Here is an 18579-nt window from a genome sequence, read left to right on the forward strand (position 1 = left end):
CCTCCTTTGAGATACACCAGGATCAATGACGAATTTAAAGCTGTAGCATTAAAGACCTGAACTGCTGAGGAATAAACCTTTTGCCATTAAGCAATGAGCCTTTCACCCCCAGCTCACAAACTTCATTGAGAACAAATGCCCTAATATAATCTATGTTCCTTTTAGTTTTTTTGTTTTTGTTTTTAAATTGGAAGGCCTAGCTACTCTGATCCTTTAAATTCCAGTGACAATATTTCATGCAAGACTTCAGACCTAACAGAACAAATCAGCAAATATTCCAATGATCTCACTTCTGGATACAGCTAAGCCAACCTCTTTCCAAAGGAGCCATTAATTTTAGAGGCCTGACAGGAGAGGCTCCAGGCCTATTTTTCTGAAGTGCTGAGGACTCAGAAGTCCCACTGAAGCTAACGGGAGCTGTTCATACTCAACATTTTTTGATAACAGGCCACAATCTTTCCTGAGATGTGCACCAACCCTGGAAGTATCCAAAACTGGAGAACACTTTTGGCCAAGTGGTGTGTAAGCCTTTGGTGAAACTGGAAGATCAATTAAAACCAGAAGACCAATAGTAAGATGTGGTATATTTTTGAACTGGAAATAAAGGGGAGTAGAAAATTATCAAAACATTAAGAATAAAGAAAGCAGAGTAGCAAGACTATTTCCATGGTTGCATGAAGGGCTGCATCCTATCACCAGCTCCAAAGTGATGCATTTCCTCACATGGTTATCTGTCTTCTTTACTGCAGCTGTAAAGTTTGACAATCAAGGCTATTTCCCACCATTTTGAATTACTTGTTTCAATCTGGTCAGTCTCAACTAAAACAAAACAATAAAAGCAGACACTCGAAAAGCTTCTCTGTTGTGCAGCTGCAGTTAGAAAGTTAAAAGGCAGAAAGAAATGGTACATATTCATGGATAGGATGAAGTGGGCATTCACCCACGAAAGCTTATGCTCCAATACTTCTGTTAGTCTTAAAGGTGCCACAGGACCCTCTGTTGCTTTTTACAGATTCAGACTAACATGGCTACCCCTCTGTTACATGGATAGGAGGTAACACAGCCTAATTCTCATTGACACTGACGTCTTTTGACATGCCTCTGGCATTGGAAAGAAGCATTAAAGTCAATGTAAATGTAGGTAACATACACCTTAAGATGCCTGCTCCATTCGCACTTTACAGAGTGGTGTAAAAACCCATAGGGTAGTTGAGAATCAGGCCCACTGTGCTGATAATAGAGGAAGCACATAGCCAGGAAGGCATTAGAAGAAAGACATATCAAGTGAAACATGGGGAAACATTAGGAATGTTTGCAGAAGTACTGATTAAATGCAACTCTCTCATTATTTCACACAGAGTTCGATGTACTCAACACTTCTCAAAGCCAGGCCTATGTGCTGAGAGGTGAATCTGTATCTTACCACTCATTTCCTTGTTCTTCCTTTTTCCATGGATATGCCTGCTGGGTTTAACATAGCCCACAGTTTCCACGGCCCTCTGTGTCCATATAACCTCCACAACCATATGGCCCCCTGTTACCATAGAACCCCCTCTAACTGTATGGGCCCCCATAACCACAGGGACCCCCCCTAATCATATAATCCTTCATAACATTATAAGCCTCTATCACCACGTGCTCCCATAACCATATCAGCTGCTCCAGAGGATCCCACTATGCTTTCCTAAAGGAAAGAGCTGAGAATTGGTCCTGGGAAGGTCATGACAGCCAGTGGTGGTTGGATCAGCATTATGGCTTGTTGCAGCAGTCCGTACGTGCTTTGTGGAATATCACCTCACACGTTTATGAAGCAAGATGTGTTTCTGCAGTGGAGATAAATCTGAACACACAGCAGGCAAGACAGTAAACTTAAGGTACATGGGTCAGTGGAATAAAAATGTTAATAATAAGCTCCTATTGCAATTGAAATCACAGAGACCCAAAGAGAGACCTAACCAGCTCTTTTGAATCCTTGTTACTCTTTCCTAAAAAGTCCTGTCTCTAAAAAGTAGAAATTTTATATATTTATATCACTAATGATTGGGATTTCCAGTCAATTAAAATAAAATGAAGTACATTGCTAGGATAGCATTAATAATGCTAGTTTCCTTGTTAGGACGTAATCTTTACTTACAAACGAGTTCAGTCCAGCATCAGAATGTGGTGCTTTGGTTTGTAAACCTTAGTGAGTCACCAATACTTGCTGATAACTAAAAGGTTTTTTTTTAATCAAAACAAAATACTAACCACCAGATCAGCTGGTGTAAATCTGCGCTGTTCCACCGGAGCTACAATGAGTTATACCAGATGACGATCTGCATCTATAATTACTTCTGCACATGAGAATGTAGCAATTGCCATGCTGAAAGAAATAAGTGGCCCATCTAATCCAGTATCCTGTCTCAGTGAGCTGCTTCAGAAGAACAATGAATTAGTCCTTCATGGAGTCAATTTAAGGAGTTTCTTCCTAAACCCTACATTAACAAGTGGAGATCAGATTTTTCAGAGCTACCCAAGGGATTTGAATGCCCAAGTTCCAACTAAAAATCAATAGGTTCCAGAGTCCCAAATGTATACCTTGCTCTGAAAATCCAAGCCTTAACTTCTAAAACATGAAAACGGGCTCACAGGTAGTTTCAGCACATCAGGTGACACTCCCAAGGGGGGTCTCTGTGACCAAACCCATCACAAGCCTCCATGGGAAGAAAAGCTAGGGGAGAAAGAAGTTCAGGAGAGCTGGCAGTTTCTCAAAGTAACAACATTAAAGGCACAATAGTCAACTATTCCTCAGCATGGGGGCTGGATTAGATGACCTCTTGAGTTCTCTTTCAGTCCTACATTTCTAGGATTCTATAGAACATAAATCCAGAGCACATAACTGTCTAACTCTTCACATGTGTAGAAGGGGCCTGTACTGTGGATGATGTAAGCCAGCTGGATGGTAAGAGAACAAACCTCAATCACACGCAATACCTCTAAAATTGTAAGAAGTGACCTCCCCACTCTCCTGATCTACCACTTTCCCATTGAGATAAATTAATTGATATGGTAGGACAGACACTCCAGATAGGATAAATACAGCAACACTCATGAAGGGAAATAGGCTACATACAGCAGTTTAGGGATGAAGGTGAGCAAAGTGCACCCAAATTTTGGAGATAACTCACCCTACGGACACCCTCTTCCCCCAGTATTTTTGTATTATTTCAGACCTGTGACAAAGGAAAAAGAGCAAATTCTACATCTGAAATTGCATTCATTTCTCATAAGTCATACTTTGACAGTGTGACACAGAGGCCCGTTAGCGGTTCATTACTCTGTGTCAGCAACTCTTGTCAGGCCTGACATACTCACTACACCTAACACACTGTTGTCATAATCTGTATCATATACAAACTGGTAACATGCCAGTCCCAAAAATCATTGAATGGTTGTCACATTCTGGAGTGCAATTCAGACCAGTGAGAGGTTGTGTCACCATCTGCTCTGTAACCCTGGGTGCCTTAAATGCTCTGCAGCTATGGTTCACAGCTCAGACACCAACACCCGTCAGATAAACATACAGTGCCCTGAGTGTCTGTGTGCAGTGCAGCCCTGGTTCAGCGCTCTGACCCCAGCAGCCTATCTACAACCCAACAGCTCCATTGTGGTCTCCACTAGCCAAGTAACCCCAACACACCCCCAGTCCCGAATTTCCCCAATCCATCTGCCCTGAAGTATCCAGCCCTCTCTTGGGACACTCAGAGCACTAATAAGGTTTACTGCTACTTAAAGAGACAAAAGCACAGCACCTTATTTAACTGGACTTCATTATCACTTCAATTCAAACACAGCACAGGGCTGGTTTAGATGAAAAGTAAAACAATTTTATTAACAAAGAGGTTTTAACTGAGTTCAAGTACAAGGGATAATGACAAAATGGTTACAGGCAAATAAAAGTAAAATACACTTCCTAGTGGCTAAGATTTAACTCAACAAGCTATAACTTTAGTTCAAGGTAAATTTCTTTTAAATCTTTTTCTTTCCTGCCATGGCTGACTTTCAGTCAGGATCTTCCACAGAAGGTACAAGGTGCTGGTTTCCCGAGCCTTACCTAGTTGAAAGATCTTTGCCTAAGCAGGTTTCTCAGCTATATTCAGTTCCAAGAGACCTCAGCCCCCTGGGCTGAAGAATCCACCCTTCTCAGCTTGTAAGAGCTCTGGACCCCTTGTGTCTGTCCAGTGATAGAGAAGAAGCCATCTTGGCATCTATCTTCCCAAACTTACTGTTTTGTCCTCAGACTCGGGATGGCCTCATGCTGTTCTTCCCTTCCTGTGGGCTACCCATTCCCCTGCTGATGCATATTGAAATGGGGCTTCCATTGTTTTTGGACACACTTTGCTTCATTTCACTGGTAACAGGTAGTGAGCTGTCTTCCCTCCTGTCTGGGAGAAAACATGTTTCTCCTTTTGTTTGGTCATAGACTTTAAAGCATAATATCAGGGAGCATCCATAATTCCTCATATAGCATTAATACTTAAATTTTACAATGATATCAGTCACTAGTGTGTCATTAGCTTTTGTAAAAGACCTTACTAGACACACGTTTATAATACAGTAATAGTGTATACAGTTGATTCAATTACTTATATTTGAGGTTCAGAGCCCCTCTCTTTATAATTAAGAGGTTACTATCTCCCCCACTTGCTAACCTGATGGCTTTGTTTACTTTTTATGTAAGTGTGCCTTCATTGGGTCTGCCTGATGATTAGGCTGGTCAGAAAAATGAATACATATTCCTTTGTCTAGGGCAGACTGGGTTTATGCATTGCTTGCCAAACACATTTTTAAAATATAATTTATCACATATCCATAACTTAGTATACAACCCATACATACATTATGCAAGAATATTAATGAGTGAGTAAGTTATTAGTTTTCCAATGTTGTATTACATGCCACCTTTTGGGTATACATCATGACAACAATGTGTTAAGTGTAGTGAGTATGTCAGGCCTGATGAGTTGCTGACACAGAATAATGAACCACAAATAGGCCTCTATGTCACAGTGGTGTGTATGGGATGAGTACAAACAGTTATAAATAGGTGCTAGAATTACATTCTAAAATGTGTTTGTCAAGCAATGCTTAAGCCCAGTCTGCCTTAGACAAAGGAATGTGTATTTGCTTGTGTGACCTGCCTGGTCATCAGGCAGAGACAAAGGTATATTTACATATAAGGTAAACAAAGCTAACCAGGTGAAGAGAAAACTTTGTCTGGGGCTTATGTCTCAAAGAATACATTTCAAAAGTTTACTGGACTATAAAAAGAAGAGGACAGAACCCCTAAGCTACCCTTCACCTTAGGAGTCAAAGAAACCAAGCACTTTGAGCTCAGTGAGCTGGGTCATGGCTAAAGAATGGGCTAGCCATGCTGGAAGAATTACTGTGTTGAGAAAAACTTCTTTGAACAAAAGACTCTAGTTTGCTAAGTTGAGTTTTAGTCTGAGAAGCGTGTTTTTACTTTTGTTTGTTTCTAACCATTTCTATTTTAATTCTTTATACTTGATATCACTTTAACCTATTTCCTTTTGTCAGTGAACTTACTTTTACTATAAACCAACTCAGTGCTTTGACTGAAAGAGTGCCGGTTAACCTCAGATAAAGGTAATCAGCTGCTGTGTGCTGTCTTTTAGAGGAGCAGCAAACTTGATAAGGTTTTGCGAGAATTACAGTAAGAAGACTTTGTGGGGTGAGAACTCAGGGCTCAAAGGGTTGTTGAGGTCCGCCTGCAAAGAGTAACTGGATGGCGGAAGCCAGGGTGTGACCTGCATGCTTGTAAGACTGGCTGTTAGTGTCAGAGCTGGGAACCACAGCAGCAGAACATTTAAGACACCCAGAGCTGCAAGGCAGGTGTTGACTCAACCCCTTACCGGCCTGAGCGAACCCCAAAGCAGCATAGATAGTATAAAAGAATCCAAAGCTAATCCATTAAAAATGTTAATGACTACTACTTGGGTCGTCAAAAACATTATTAAATACAAGAACTCTGCAGGACTATAAACCCCAAAACCCTGTTCCATACTTCTGCCTACATCCAACAACCCTCCAAGTTCACACCTAGGCTCCTTCCCTTTCCCTCAGGTCCTCCATTACCCCGACTCAGCCAAGCCTTTGCATTGCTTCAGAAGGGTGCGGGAAATACATTTCTGTATTGTAGTTTAGATGTATTACTCAGAATTCTGTATTAATATGACTAGTAAGGAATCTATTTGACAAAAAAAAAAAAACATTTCCTGGATCTTTTTTGTTGTCTGTATTGTTACAGACATAGTTGCTGACAAGTATTTTGAAATAAATTACCAAAATAATTGAAGCTGGTGTGATTATATTGTTATTTTGACAAATAAAATGTGCAGAATTTTAAAATATTGTACGCAGAATTTTAATTTTTTGGTGCAGAATTCCCCCAGGAGTAACTGAGGAAGTGACCCAATCAGTGTTAAGGATGATATGAGAGAAAAAAAATAGAGTTGGCTCTCTTCTTACCCCAGACTATGTTGCTAACTTGTGACAGATACACCCATAAATAATAGGTATGCTTTATGGTATGTACTCTATACATACACTTAAGCACTGTGTCATTTGAAGCCGTGTGTTTGTTTTACTTTGAGTTATGACCTCTCATGAAAAACAAATCAATCTGCACAAATCCTTGTCATTTATCTTCTGTTATCATTTGATTTAGTTGGGGTTGGTTCTGCTTTGAGCAGGGGGTTGGACTGGATGACCTCCAACCCTAATATTCTAGGATATTCCCAACTTTGCCCTAGCCAACTCTGGTTATGAGACATGGGGCTGGTCTACACTGTGGGGGGATCGATCTAAGATACGCAACTTCAGCTACGCGAATAGCATAGCTGAAGTCGAAGTATCTTAGATCGAATTACCTGAGGTCCACACGGCGTGGGATCGACAGCCGCGGCTCCCCCGTCGACTGCGCTACCGCTGCTTGCACTGGTGGAGTTCCGGAGTCGACGGTGAGCGCATTCGGGGATCGATATATCGCGTCTCGTTAAGACGCGATATATCGATCCCGGATAAATCGATTGCTACCCACCGATACGGCGGGTAGTGAAGACGTACCCATGGTGAAGCTTCATCTTCAGTGAGAGCTCCTTCAGAACCCTAGGAGGAATTCTGGCTGAGTCAGCAAGAATTTGCCTAAGGTTTCCATCATGCCCTTCCTCCTCCTCCTCCCAGCCCTTCTCCCCCCCCAAAAAAACCCTCTACAGCATGGTTATGCCTCAAAGGCACAACTCAGCCCTGGTTTTTTTACCCTTTAAATAACTGTAGACTGTTTTCATGCCCATCTCCCTCTAATCACATTATACAAATCTAGTTCTTTTAATTCTTTCCCTAATGTTTAGCCATTCTTTTCAGCATGTCACCATTTTGTCACTATTCTCTGAACTGTTTCCAGTTCAAATATATTTTCTGGTAATGAAAGACCTAGAACTAAACACAGTATTCAAATGGATTGATTCTACAGTCCTTTTGCTGACAACATTCCCGTCTAAATCAATGGGAGTTTTTCCTGAGTTAGTACTGCAAGACTAGGGCCTAGGGTGAAATCCTGGCCCCAATGAAATCAATGGAAGTTTTACTAGAATTTCATCCCTAATATGTAGAATAACCTGAACTTTAAAGAAAAGAACCATTTTCATCTGCTCCACAATGATGCCTCTGACCACACTGCAAAAATCGTATCGATCTTTTCTTCTTGTCTTTCTTAGCTCTCTGCAAGCTTGTTTCTTAACAATTTATGACCTGTATGTTTCCTTTTGTTATCATTTCTTTCCAGGACTCGGCCTTTTCAGTGACTGATTATTTTTCCTTTTAGAAAAATAATATTAGTATTAACTTCAGTTTTTCAAGGCTGATTCTAATTTTGCTATTTCCTGTCCATATTTCTAAACTCTATAGGACACTTGGTATTTTTGAGTCCCTTTAATTTAGTATCCTCTACAAAATCTATTTAACATGCTGTTTAACCCTTCTATCTAGATGTTTAAAGTCTGTTTTTATTAGAACAAGATGCAACTCTGATCTTGGCCAAAAAAACCCACTGGGAACCGCCACCACCAATCTGTCTTGTCATACCTATGCATTGGACATGGAGCAAGCATCAGTCTTCAAATTTCCTGGTTTAATGTTATATAATTGAGGTTTTTATACAACACATCACTGGTTCAGATAAAAAAAAAATCAAAGAAACATTTTCTGTTGAAATGCTTTCATTCTGCAATTTCAGGCCTCTGAAAAAGCTTGAAACACAAATGCATAAAACCTCAAGAAATAACTAACACAAACATAATGCTGGTTACGGATGCCCTGCTTGAAGTGCAAAATGTGTTTTCTATATGAGCAGCTCTGGAGTTCATACACTTGAGTCCCTGTTCAGTTCCTGAAAAACTGAGCACTTGACAGCTCTGAACATGCTGGAACAGCACACTTCCACTTGCTGATAAGAAACATACCAGTTCATGACCCTAATGCTAAACAAATAAACCATGCTACATCTTGAAAACTTCATCTCTAATTGCTATGAATTCTCCTTTTTAATAGTTACTATTTTATTGGGGTCTTTATGGCTTTTTGCTTAACTCTGAATGTGAAGCCCTGGAAAAGTTTGTCTGATACTGAATAACTTCGTTAATTCCCTCTCAAAATTGTATGCTGGACCTTACCTCGATGTTCTCCTTGTGGGATACAAATGTTTAAAAACCTTTAACATATGGTTATTAAGAGTGTCTATTTCTACAAGCAAATTTAAGAGAAGGACAATTTATAGCTTTCTGTATTTTGCTTACCCTCTTTGTATTCATCTATATCTCCTGAGTTTTTTTAAGTTAGAGCCAGAGCCATCCCCAGTGAAACCCCATTGACTTCAGTGGAATTACTCCAGGGAAAGTTTAGTCTATAGTCTGTAAAATAGAGGGAAGGTCTTAATAACTGTCTCTTCAGTAGCGTTATACTTAGGGTGACCAGATGTCCTGATTTTATAGGGACAGTCCTGATATTTGGGGCTTTTTCTTATGTAGGCACCTATTGCCCCCCACCCCCATCCCGATTTTTCACACTTGCTATCTGGTGAACCTAGCTATACTCAGCTTTATAAAAATCAGAGTTGTACCAACAAGAAGTTCTTAATTTAACACATCTATCTGCACCTACTTACTGGAAAATGCTTGAGGGTTTGATGCATCCAAAGCTCTGGGGGAAAACACATGAAGATATAGATGCCTATGGAAAGTCTATTAAATCCTTGTCAGTCAAAGTACCATACAAGAATCTCTCTGCTTAGGCAGAAACAGCATAAATAGGAAAAGCTGATCACCACAAACCGCTGCTTGCACCCAATCAAAGTTGAAGAGGATCATTGCCCTCCAGAATCAGCTGCTGCAACAGCCACTGATAAGAAACCAGTTAAAGAAGGAAAAAGCAAAAGCAGGTGTTCAAAACTGAATTGAATAATACACATTAAAGCTAGTGATAGGCTTGAAACAAAACTCCAGGTATGGCCACCCATGAAGTTGCAAATTCCTAACTAGAATCCACATTTCACACCCCCTCCTCACTATCGTTATAATGGATTGTTGTGGACAAAGACCCCCACGCAGTCATTTTAGTTCAAAGACTCAAGCCTGAGGCCAGTTTATTGACATACATACCAGTGCACTGGGGTGTAGTCCGAAGACTGACACCCCGAGCAGCAGCTCGCAGGCTGCTTTATTTCGTCAAACCGCAAGCCAAGTACAAACAATAGTCATGAGTTAAGAAATTAGGGTTGGGGTTAGTCCCTCCCCCAAACCGCAAGTTAAGAAAGTAGGGTCGGGGTCAGTCTCTCCCCCCCCCCCGTACCTTCCTTATTAATTTTCCGAGAAGTGGTTTTCCCCAGGGGTGGTACTTGGCACCAGTTTGGGTACATTTCTCAAGACACGTTATTTTCCGGGGTCTTTTGGTTAAAGATTGGGGGGGGGGGGGTTCCATGGGACGCCTAAAGAGGATCTATGATTGGCTATTTTTGCAGATAGCTGGAATCACGGAGTGGGTCACAGATCACGCAAAGGAGAAGCTGCATGAGTCAGTTTGCATTTAGCTAAAGTTACCTATTGCTTCACACAAGCGGTTATTATATTTCATTAGCCATGAACATATTTCACCAGTGCTGCTGTTGGGGCTTTTCACTCTTTCCCCCCTCCCCCCTCCTCTGGACATGGCACTTGACCGAGTTTGGCAGAAAACTGTGTTTTTTTAGTCTAGTTCAGGCTTTAGGCCTGCCCTACTCTGTGTAAAGGCCATCAGCATAACAGATCTCTGTTGGAGGGTTTATTTGGGGCCCACAGATTCAAAGCTCTGGCTATCAAAAAGAAGGCCCCCCTGTTCTATTTCCCCACAATTTCCCTCCTCTGATGCCATATAGGCATCACTATCCTTATTTAGAAAAGAGGCCATAGGACACTATTTAGATTCAGAATTAATACTAAGGTGGTTAATTTCCGGATCTGAGGGACAATATAGTGTGGGGTGGGGAACATCTGTGAAAATAAAAAGGGCTTTCAGTGGTGGTCGGGGCTGAACCGGGAGCCGGGGCAAATGGCAAAATTTACATAGACAACAAGCAACAGCCGACATTAATCCGCAACAAATTGCTAGAACAATTTAAAATAGAATGTGAAGGGCAGAAGAGGTTAGCCAACTGGGTGTAACTTGGGCAATTTCCTTAGAGGCAAAGCACGCGATGTCGTGGGAGAAGCATAAGGTATGTACTCGATAAGCAGTTTGGAAGGCTTTGGCCTCTTTGTTGTATTCTATTTCTATTACATGCATTTGGGTCTTGCAGGTGAGATAAGTTGGAGAGCAGAGGGAGTAGAGAAGTGAGGTTTAGGAAGCGGTTAGGGATAGGGGAAGTCCAATTAAATGTAAAAGGAACACTTGGATGGAGGGTTACATAAACCTGAGGATTAGCAGGCCATACAATAAAGCGGCTTCCTTGTGCAGTGGTTAAGTTAAGGTGAAAGGGGATAGGGATGTGGGGGTCCGATGGCAGGGCACATCCATGGCTCTTACTAAATAGTAATTTTCCCTCTGGATCTTTACCTATCGCTTCCCCTTCCCAACATGCCAAATCAAAACGTTAACCACTTCTTTAGGATGCAATTTGCGGAGGCAAAATAGCTGTGGGGGTTCCAAGGGCCATAATGACCACAAGGTTCCAATACCCACCCAGATATGTTGAGCAGCGAAATCATAGGGAGTGGTGATGAAATGGCTAGGTTTATGGGGTGGTTTAACTTCCCAGACCTGCCGGTGGATAACCCAATCCCATAGACAATTCGCCCAGGGTTCTGGCACAAGTAAGTGCACTGGAGCCCAGGTGCCATTAATAGGTTCCGAAGCTTGGAAGGTACATGCAACAGAGTCACAGCTCCATTTTGACAATGTCCACGTATTTCTCCACTTCCACAGCTCGGGTGGCACTCCCACAGTAGTGGTAAGGGTTTCAGGCCACCGCTGATTTAAAACATCTGTTTGCATTTTTTTTCCAAGAGACCGTTAAAGAAATTCTGCATTTGACTACAAGCTGAATCCCAGACAGTGTCCTTTCCTGCTAAGGCAAGGGTGTTTATTAATTTTGATAGAAGGGTTTGGGTTGTGGTTCCCAGTCCTGACAAGGCATGGACGGCTTTTATATTGGTATAGGTGTTGGTTAACCCTGCCTCAGTAAGGAGGCCTGATGCTTTTTTCAAATTTTCCAGGCGTTCTTTATGATCTTGGGCCTTGTCTATTGTCCAAATAGCGGCTGCTTCAGTTAGGCCATGTAAGATCCCTTCTACTACGCCTCCTTTTCCTCAATAAAAACTTTTCCACTGCACAAGCTGGGCCAGTCGAATGGCCGCTCTCTGAGAACAATCAGGGTACTGGGTAGTTATTTGGAAAGCAGAAAGGGACATGAGAAAGTGGTGGTTCTCATAGTAGCATTTAGCACAATCCACCACTGGAAACAACAATTCCATCGGTAGGGTGTGCTATACCACATTTGTTGTTTTTAGACCTGAATTTCTCTGAGGCCACGGCCAGACAGATTTGTATGGGAATTGGAGAAGGTATGAGGGGGAGTAGCTGGGGGGCGGGGACTACAACAATGGGCAACCATGTAGAGCCAGGGTACACTGCAATATGACACAGGCCAAACCAGAGGCTACTGATTGGCCAAGATTTAGAAGAAAAAAAAAATTACTTTTTCCCTCCCCACCCCAAGTTCGTTAAGGAGGAGAGGCTGAGGAATATTAAAAGTTTCATTTTCAGGTAGTTTTGGCTAGCTTCCGCAAGCTATTCTTCAAGATTTCGTAGTCTTAGTTCACTTAGCTGTCCGGCAATGAGGCTGCAAGGGAGGGGTTACCAGCACAATCACCTTGCTTGGTTGGAGGCTTTATTATGGCCTCAGGTGGAGAAGTTGTTTTCTTAGCAAGGTCCGAAGGCTTAATGGATTTGTCAGCGGACAAGAGTCCCTTAGCATGGGGCCAGGACAGTTCTTTGCTGATGGACCTTTATGCAGACCCAGTCTCTGGTTTCAGTGAGTGGCAGGACTGCTGTATATAAAAAGACCTAACACATTTTGTTAGTGCCTGACTATTGTGTAATTTATTAAACGGCTGTTTATTTGAGCCAGGCCAGCAGGGCACTGTTGGTAGCTGCATTGGGTGCCCTGGTAAAAAATTTTATGAGGGCTGAATTTGGTCCCTTGATTGGGAGTGGCCTTTAAAGGGCATTTGGCCATACTGGATCTGTGAAGCTGCACACATACTGGATCTGTGAAGCTGCACATAGCTTTCTTATAATCAATTTAGATATGCCAGATTGTGACACAAAATCCTTAAGCAAAAGCTTTACAACAGCCCCAGCATGACATATTTTACCAATGCAAAAACTGCTGCAAAACCTCCGCCCAAGATCCTGCATTTTCCCTTCTTGCAAGAAAATATATTACTAAAACCAACACACACTTACAATTATAACATTTAAACATTTGAATAAAATTAATTCAAATAGTTAGAAAGAGTTCCCAAAGAGGGAAAAGTGCTGCCTGCCCAATTATTACGTCGCTGGCAGTAGTGCTGGGCCACAGAGGAAAAGTTTTACTTAACTGCAGCAATCAACGGTGCACGGTCATCCGGTGATGCACGCGGGCAAATAGGGCCAGAGCACCTGAGGCGCAACCGTCCGGGGAGCGCCAAAGGTGATCAGGGTATAAGGTGTACCCAGCAACACTTTAAGATTTCTATTTGTGGCTTTTTAGTTGATATTAGCTTTTATTTGCTATTTGTTACCAAAACAGATTTAAAATTTTCCATTCTCCTGGCTTTGACTACCCTGCTGCAGCCACAACTTTGGTCTTTATTTAAAACAATTTATATCTTATAAAGCATTAAGTCACCTTAAGGATTAAATGCTAAATACCAAAACCAAACAACACTAGTTTACTTTGTTTGGCAAAAGTATTTTTCTTGGTTCTATAACCCCAAAACAACATTTATTTATCCTAAACTTATAAAACAAAAATTATACACAACAGGAGTGTTTCTTAACAAACTCAACTAACTTTTTTTTAATAGTTAAATGATTTTACCTTAATAACCTTTTGCCTGGATTATTTACAGACACTCCCAAAGGAATGGCTGCAAAGAAACCAAGAATTTCTTTTTTAACATTTATTTATAGTTTTACAGCTTATGCCATTTGTGACGGGTTGGATCACAGAAACCCCCTTGGGAGTTGCCACCCAATGTACCAAGACTACTTCTGCTCCTGTTTTCCCTGCCAGCTCAGGACTCCAGCACCCTGTCTTGCTGAGCCAGACACTCCAGTCTGCTCTAACACAGACCCAGGGTCTGAATCACTTGTCCCAAAGCTGCAAGTTTACCTGAAAACAGCTCACAGAAGTGTGCTTGTCTTTAGCACTCAGATGCCCAACTCCCAATGGGGTCTAAACCCAAATAAATCCGTTTTACCCTGCATAAGCTTATGCAGGGCAAACTCATAAATTGTTCGCCCTCTATAACACTGATAGAGAGATACATTTTATATTTCTAGTTTTAGATACAAGAGTGGTACATTTATACAAATCAGATGATTATACTCAGTAGATTATAAGCTCTGTAATGATACCTTACAAGAGACCTTTTGCATGAAGCATATCCCAGTTGCATTATATTGACTTATTATCAAGTTTTTATAAAACCATATAGACTGCACAAGGTCACACCATTATTCAAGCAATTACTATTATAAAAGAAAGAAAGCAAGAAGCCAACTCTGCAATTACTTAATTTCCACCAGCAACTATAGAGTTAACCCCTCAACCCCCCCCTCTTAACTTCCTTAAACTGTCGTTGCCTGCCCGTTTGGGCCCAATCCTTTTTTTCACGGGCACAGGCATTGTTTTACTATCAATTCAGCAAGGAGGGTGGGCTGTTTTTACCAACCCTCCTTGTAGAAGAGGATTAATTATTTAACAAAGCAATTACTATTATACTTAAAGAGTGGTTAAACAACACAACAACACTAAAACACTTGCTATCATGCTTGAAGAATAGTTAAACAACACTAAAACACAGCAATAAGCCTTAGTCTCCTTTCCAGGCGAGACCAATTTTCCTAGCCTCCGTTACTCGGGGTGAGGCCAACCCCTCCCAACATTCACACCACTGGCGAGGATTTATAAGGGGGGGGTCCTCGCCTGCACCCTGTCCGGCAACGAGTTACCAATCCGCCTCTGAGAGGAACGGGGTAGGATGCCCGATTGCCCCAGGTTTTGGCAAACGATTTACAGGGGCTGGAGCTCATTCCATACGCGAGTCCATGCTCCAAAGGAAGGGAAGAGAGCTCACTCCACACGCGAGTCCATGCTCCCAAAGGAAGATTTGGGGAAGGGTTTCGGTCGTAGGCCAACCACACAGAAGATTAGGAAAGACTTGGTCCCCGTACACCTCTCCCCCAGTAGAGAGCACCGGCCCGCCTTCAAGAGAACAGGATGGGATACTCTACTACCTAGGAGTACGTGGACGGTTTCCCGGGGCTTCCCCGCTCTCCGAGCGAGGAGGGACACAATTGTCACTTAACGGGTAGAAAAGGGTGAGGACCTACTACTCACACAAAGCGGGGGTCTCCACTATTCTCGGTCCCTTACCCCGCCCGTAGCAGGTCCCGGAACCACCTTACGACTTACAATTACACCACACCTAAACCGGGATCTTTGCTATAACAGTCCTACCCAGCCACACAGCCTACTGCTGGTGGCGAGGGCTGCCAATCCCCGGGCCGCAGGTCTCACCAGTCCACACAGCCTATTGCTGGTGGGAGCCACCCCGGCCCCTTCGGCTGCTCCGGGACTTCCTGGATTACGCCCTACCTCCTGTTAGGGTCCAGGTAGTGGATTCCGCCCCCCCTCACTATGGGGTCCACTTTCCCGGGGTTCCTCAGCAGCCGGCCCTTCACTCCCCCCTGGGGAAACCACCTCCCAGAAGGCGAGAGCCACAGAGCTGACTAAGACAAAGTAGAAAGCTTAAAAAGGCAAAGCATAGGAGTTTGGCGTACTTCTTGTTCTTATCGAGATTAGAAACCTCAATTTACACTCTCTCACGCTGTTCGTGCACAGCCTCTCCCTTAATAGGATAGTGAGCTATGCCCGGACATAGGGAGAAGGCATTAAATGCCTCCCTCTCAGTTGTTTACCTCTAGTCCTCGGGCCACTCAGTTCTGGAGTGAGTTGTGGTTTCCTTTATGTCCCGGAGAGATCACCCAGCCTATTTAGCCTCTGTTCCTGCCTGAATAATCTCCTGTCATCCGAAACTTGTTTTTATTCTGGGCTGGCACTCTAAAAGTGTTTAACTGCCAGACGGATGTCCCAGTAATTTCACCGAGGCTGTTCCAAGGAAACCGTTGGGTCTAAGACCTCGTGTACACACCACAAAACAGACAGTTCCCTACGCCCCCCCTAGCTTATAGCCTAAGGAAACAATGATAGAGATAGCGCAGCATGATGCAAGAATTTAAACAGACAAGTTACAGAACGGACACACACAAAACGAACAGGCGTCAGGCAAATGAGTCTAACCTTAAAAGGTTCGGATCACAGCGCGTTCTCACCTGAACCTAGAGCCTATAGGCAGCTCCTCACCGAATCCCAAATAGAGACAAGGGTCTCTTACCTGGCGCCTGGGATCGGTGTGAGAGCGGTCCACGGTCCTCCGGTCCGGTGGGACGTCGAGTGATCCCGGACGAGCCCCCAAATTGTTGTGGACAAAGACCCCCACGCAGTCATTTTAGTTCAAAGACTCAAGCCTGAGGCCAGTTTATTGACATACATACCAGTGCACTGGGGTGTAGTCCGAAGACTGACACCCCGAGCAGCAGCTCGCAGGCTGCTTTATTTCGTCAAACCGCAAGCCAAGTACAAACAATAGTCATGAGTTAAGAAATTAGGGTTGGGGTTAGTCCCTCCCCCAAACCGCAAGTTAAGAAAGTAGGGTCGGGGTCAGTCTCCCCCCCCCCCCCCCCCGTACCTTCCTTATTAATTTTCCAAGAAGTGGTTTTCCCCAGGGGTGGTACTTGGCACCAGTTTGGGTACATTTCTCAAGACACGTTATTTTCCGGGGTCTTTTGGTTAAAGATTGGGGGGGGGGGGGTTCCATGGGACGCCTAAAGAGGATCTATGATTGGCTATTTTTGCAGATAGCTGGAATCACGGAGTGGGTCACAGATCACGCAAAGGAGAAGCTGCATGAGTCAGTTTGCATTTAGCTAAAGTTACCTATTGCTTCACACAAGCGGTTATTATATTTCATTAGCCATGAACATATTTCACCAGTGCTGCTGTTGGGGCTTTTCACTCTTTCCCCCCTCCCCCCTCCTCTGGACATGACACTTGACCGAGTTTGGCAGAAAACTGTGTTTTTTTAGTCTAGTTCAGGCTTTAGGCCTGCCCTACTCTGTGTAAAGGCCATCAGCATAACAGATCTCTGTTGGAGGGTTTATTTGGGGTTCTATTTCCCCACAGGATCAACCTAAAACTCTAGATCCAAATGCTCCAAAACTTTGCGGTGTTAGGAATCTGATTCTGAAATGTTCAGCTTGGGTCTCTCTCTAATTGCAATTCACATAATATATGTTTTACACTTATACCTAGGTATCATGAGATAGGTACATATATTTGTAATGTACCAATGTACATATAGCAATACACATCCAATACACACACATTATATAATCCATCCCCAACATATATATTGTTAAAAAGGATCATCATGTAGAGGAATAGGGGAAAAACTTAAATTAACACACATTTGAGTAGAACTGGGAAAATACTGAAGAAAAAATTGCAAATACTGTATTAATTTAATAAAAAAAATCAACAGCCCTTTGTATTAGTTTTCTGTTATCATTAGCACAAGTGATTTTTCTTGTTCTCATGAATGGTTGCAGAAAGAAAAACAGTCTCACCAGGAGAGGTGGACAGGTGTCTGTGCAAATGTTCATAGGAAAAGTGTTTCTATCGCCACCTTGATCTCTCTGATTTCCCTCCTCTTAATTTGAAGAGATTCACTCACCCATCAGAGCAGAAACACTGGGGTGACCAATCACACATCCCCGACAGCGAACCGTGGAAGAGACGGCCAAAGCAAACAGCTGGCGGACAACCCACAGGGTGAAATACGTCCCAGGAAGCGTTCAGCAACCAGATGAGACTAACCAACACATCTGTACTGCGCCCGTTCCCTGATCGCTGGCCAGCAGAAACAAAGGGCGGATACTCGGCGCATTAAAGGTTCGCACGACTTCTGCTCTAGTCACTGCAGAGAGCTTGTCCCGCTCTCGCCTAGGGTCTGAGCGCTCCTTCGCTGGGAGAGACAGGCAGACCACCCCCCCAATTTCACCCACCCCTGCCTGGCCCCCGCGGGGCTTCCGTGCAATGCAGAGGAAGGCAGTGCCCTGGGCCGGTCCTGGTCTACTAACCTGGCTGTGTCAGCAAATCCGCGGGTAACAAAGGGCAGCAGGGTGGCTAGCAAAGCGCTGCAAGCGATCGGCCCCATGTCTGAGCTGCAAGGAGAAGCGGGGAGGGGGGGGGGAAGCTCTGTGCTGCTGCTTTTGTGGGTGTTATTTGCCTCCCCCTCCAGTGCCAGCTCGGGGCTCCTGAGCGAGGTTTAGCAGCAGCCAGGGACAGCCAGCACCGGCGGCGGGCGGGCGGGTGAGCAAAGGAGGATTGCGGGAAGCTCCGCCAGCGGGGACATCCACACCGCTGCCCCCCCACCCTCCCAAACGCTGCTAGTCCGGGATCTGGTTAAATAAGACACGGGTAGGCTGGGGGCGGGTCACTCGCTTCCACTGGGGGACCCGCCTACAGCAACACACACGCTGGGCTTTGCACGCTGCTGCCGCTTCACAGCAAGTGACATACAGTGACCGCTGAGCTTGGGATGCGGGGAAAGGTGGGCCCGGGTTGGCCCCAACCAACCCAGTAATTAACCCCCCCCCCAA

General features: G+C 43.7%; 1 protein-coding gene across 1 annotated transcript in view; it reads right to left on the minus strand.

Annotated features, from left to right (window-relative positions):
- EGFL6 (EGF like domain multiple 6) overlaps nucleotides 1-18134 on the minus strand; it is a 73129-nt gene extending 54995 nt beyond the window's left edge. The window contains exon 1 of the mRNA XM_065423369.1: nucleotides 18058-18134. Coding sequence (XP_065279441.1) covers nucleotides 18058-18134 — 77 coding nt within the window. The remainder of the gene's footprint in view (nucleotides 1-18057) is intronic.
- Nucleotides 18135-18579: the final 445 nt, after the last annotated feature.

The sequence above is a fragment of the Emys orbicularis genome, chromosome 1 (assembly GCF_028017835.1).
Source record: "Emys orbicularis isolate rEmyOrb1 chromosome 1, rEmyOrb1.hap1, whole genome shotgun sequence".
Lineage (NCBI taxonomy): Eukaryota > Metazoa > Chordata > Testudines > Emydidae > Emys > Emys orbicularis.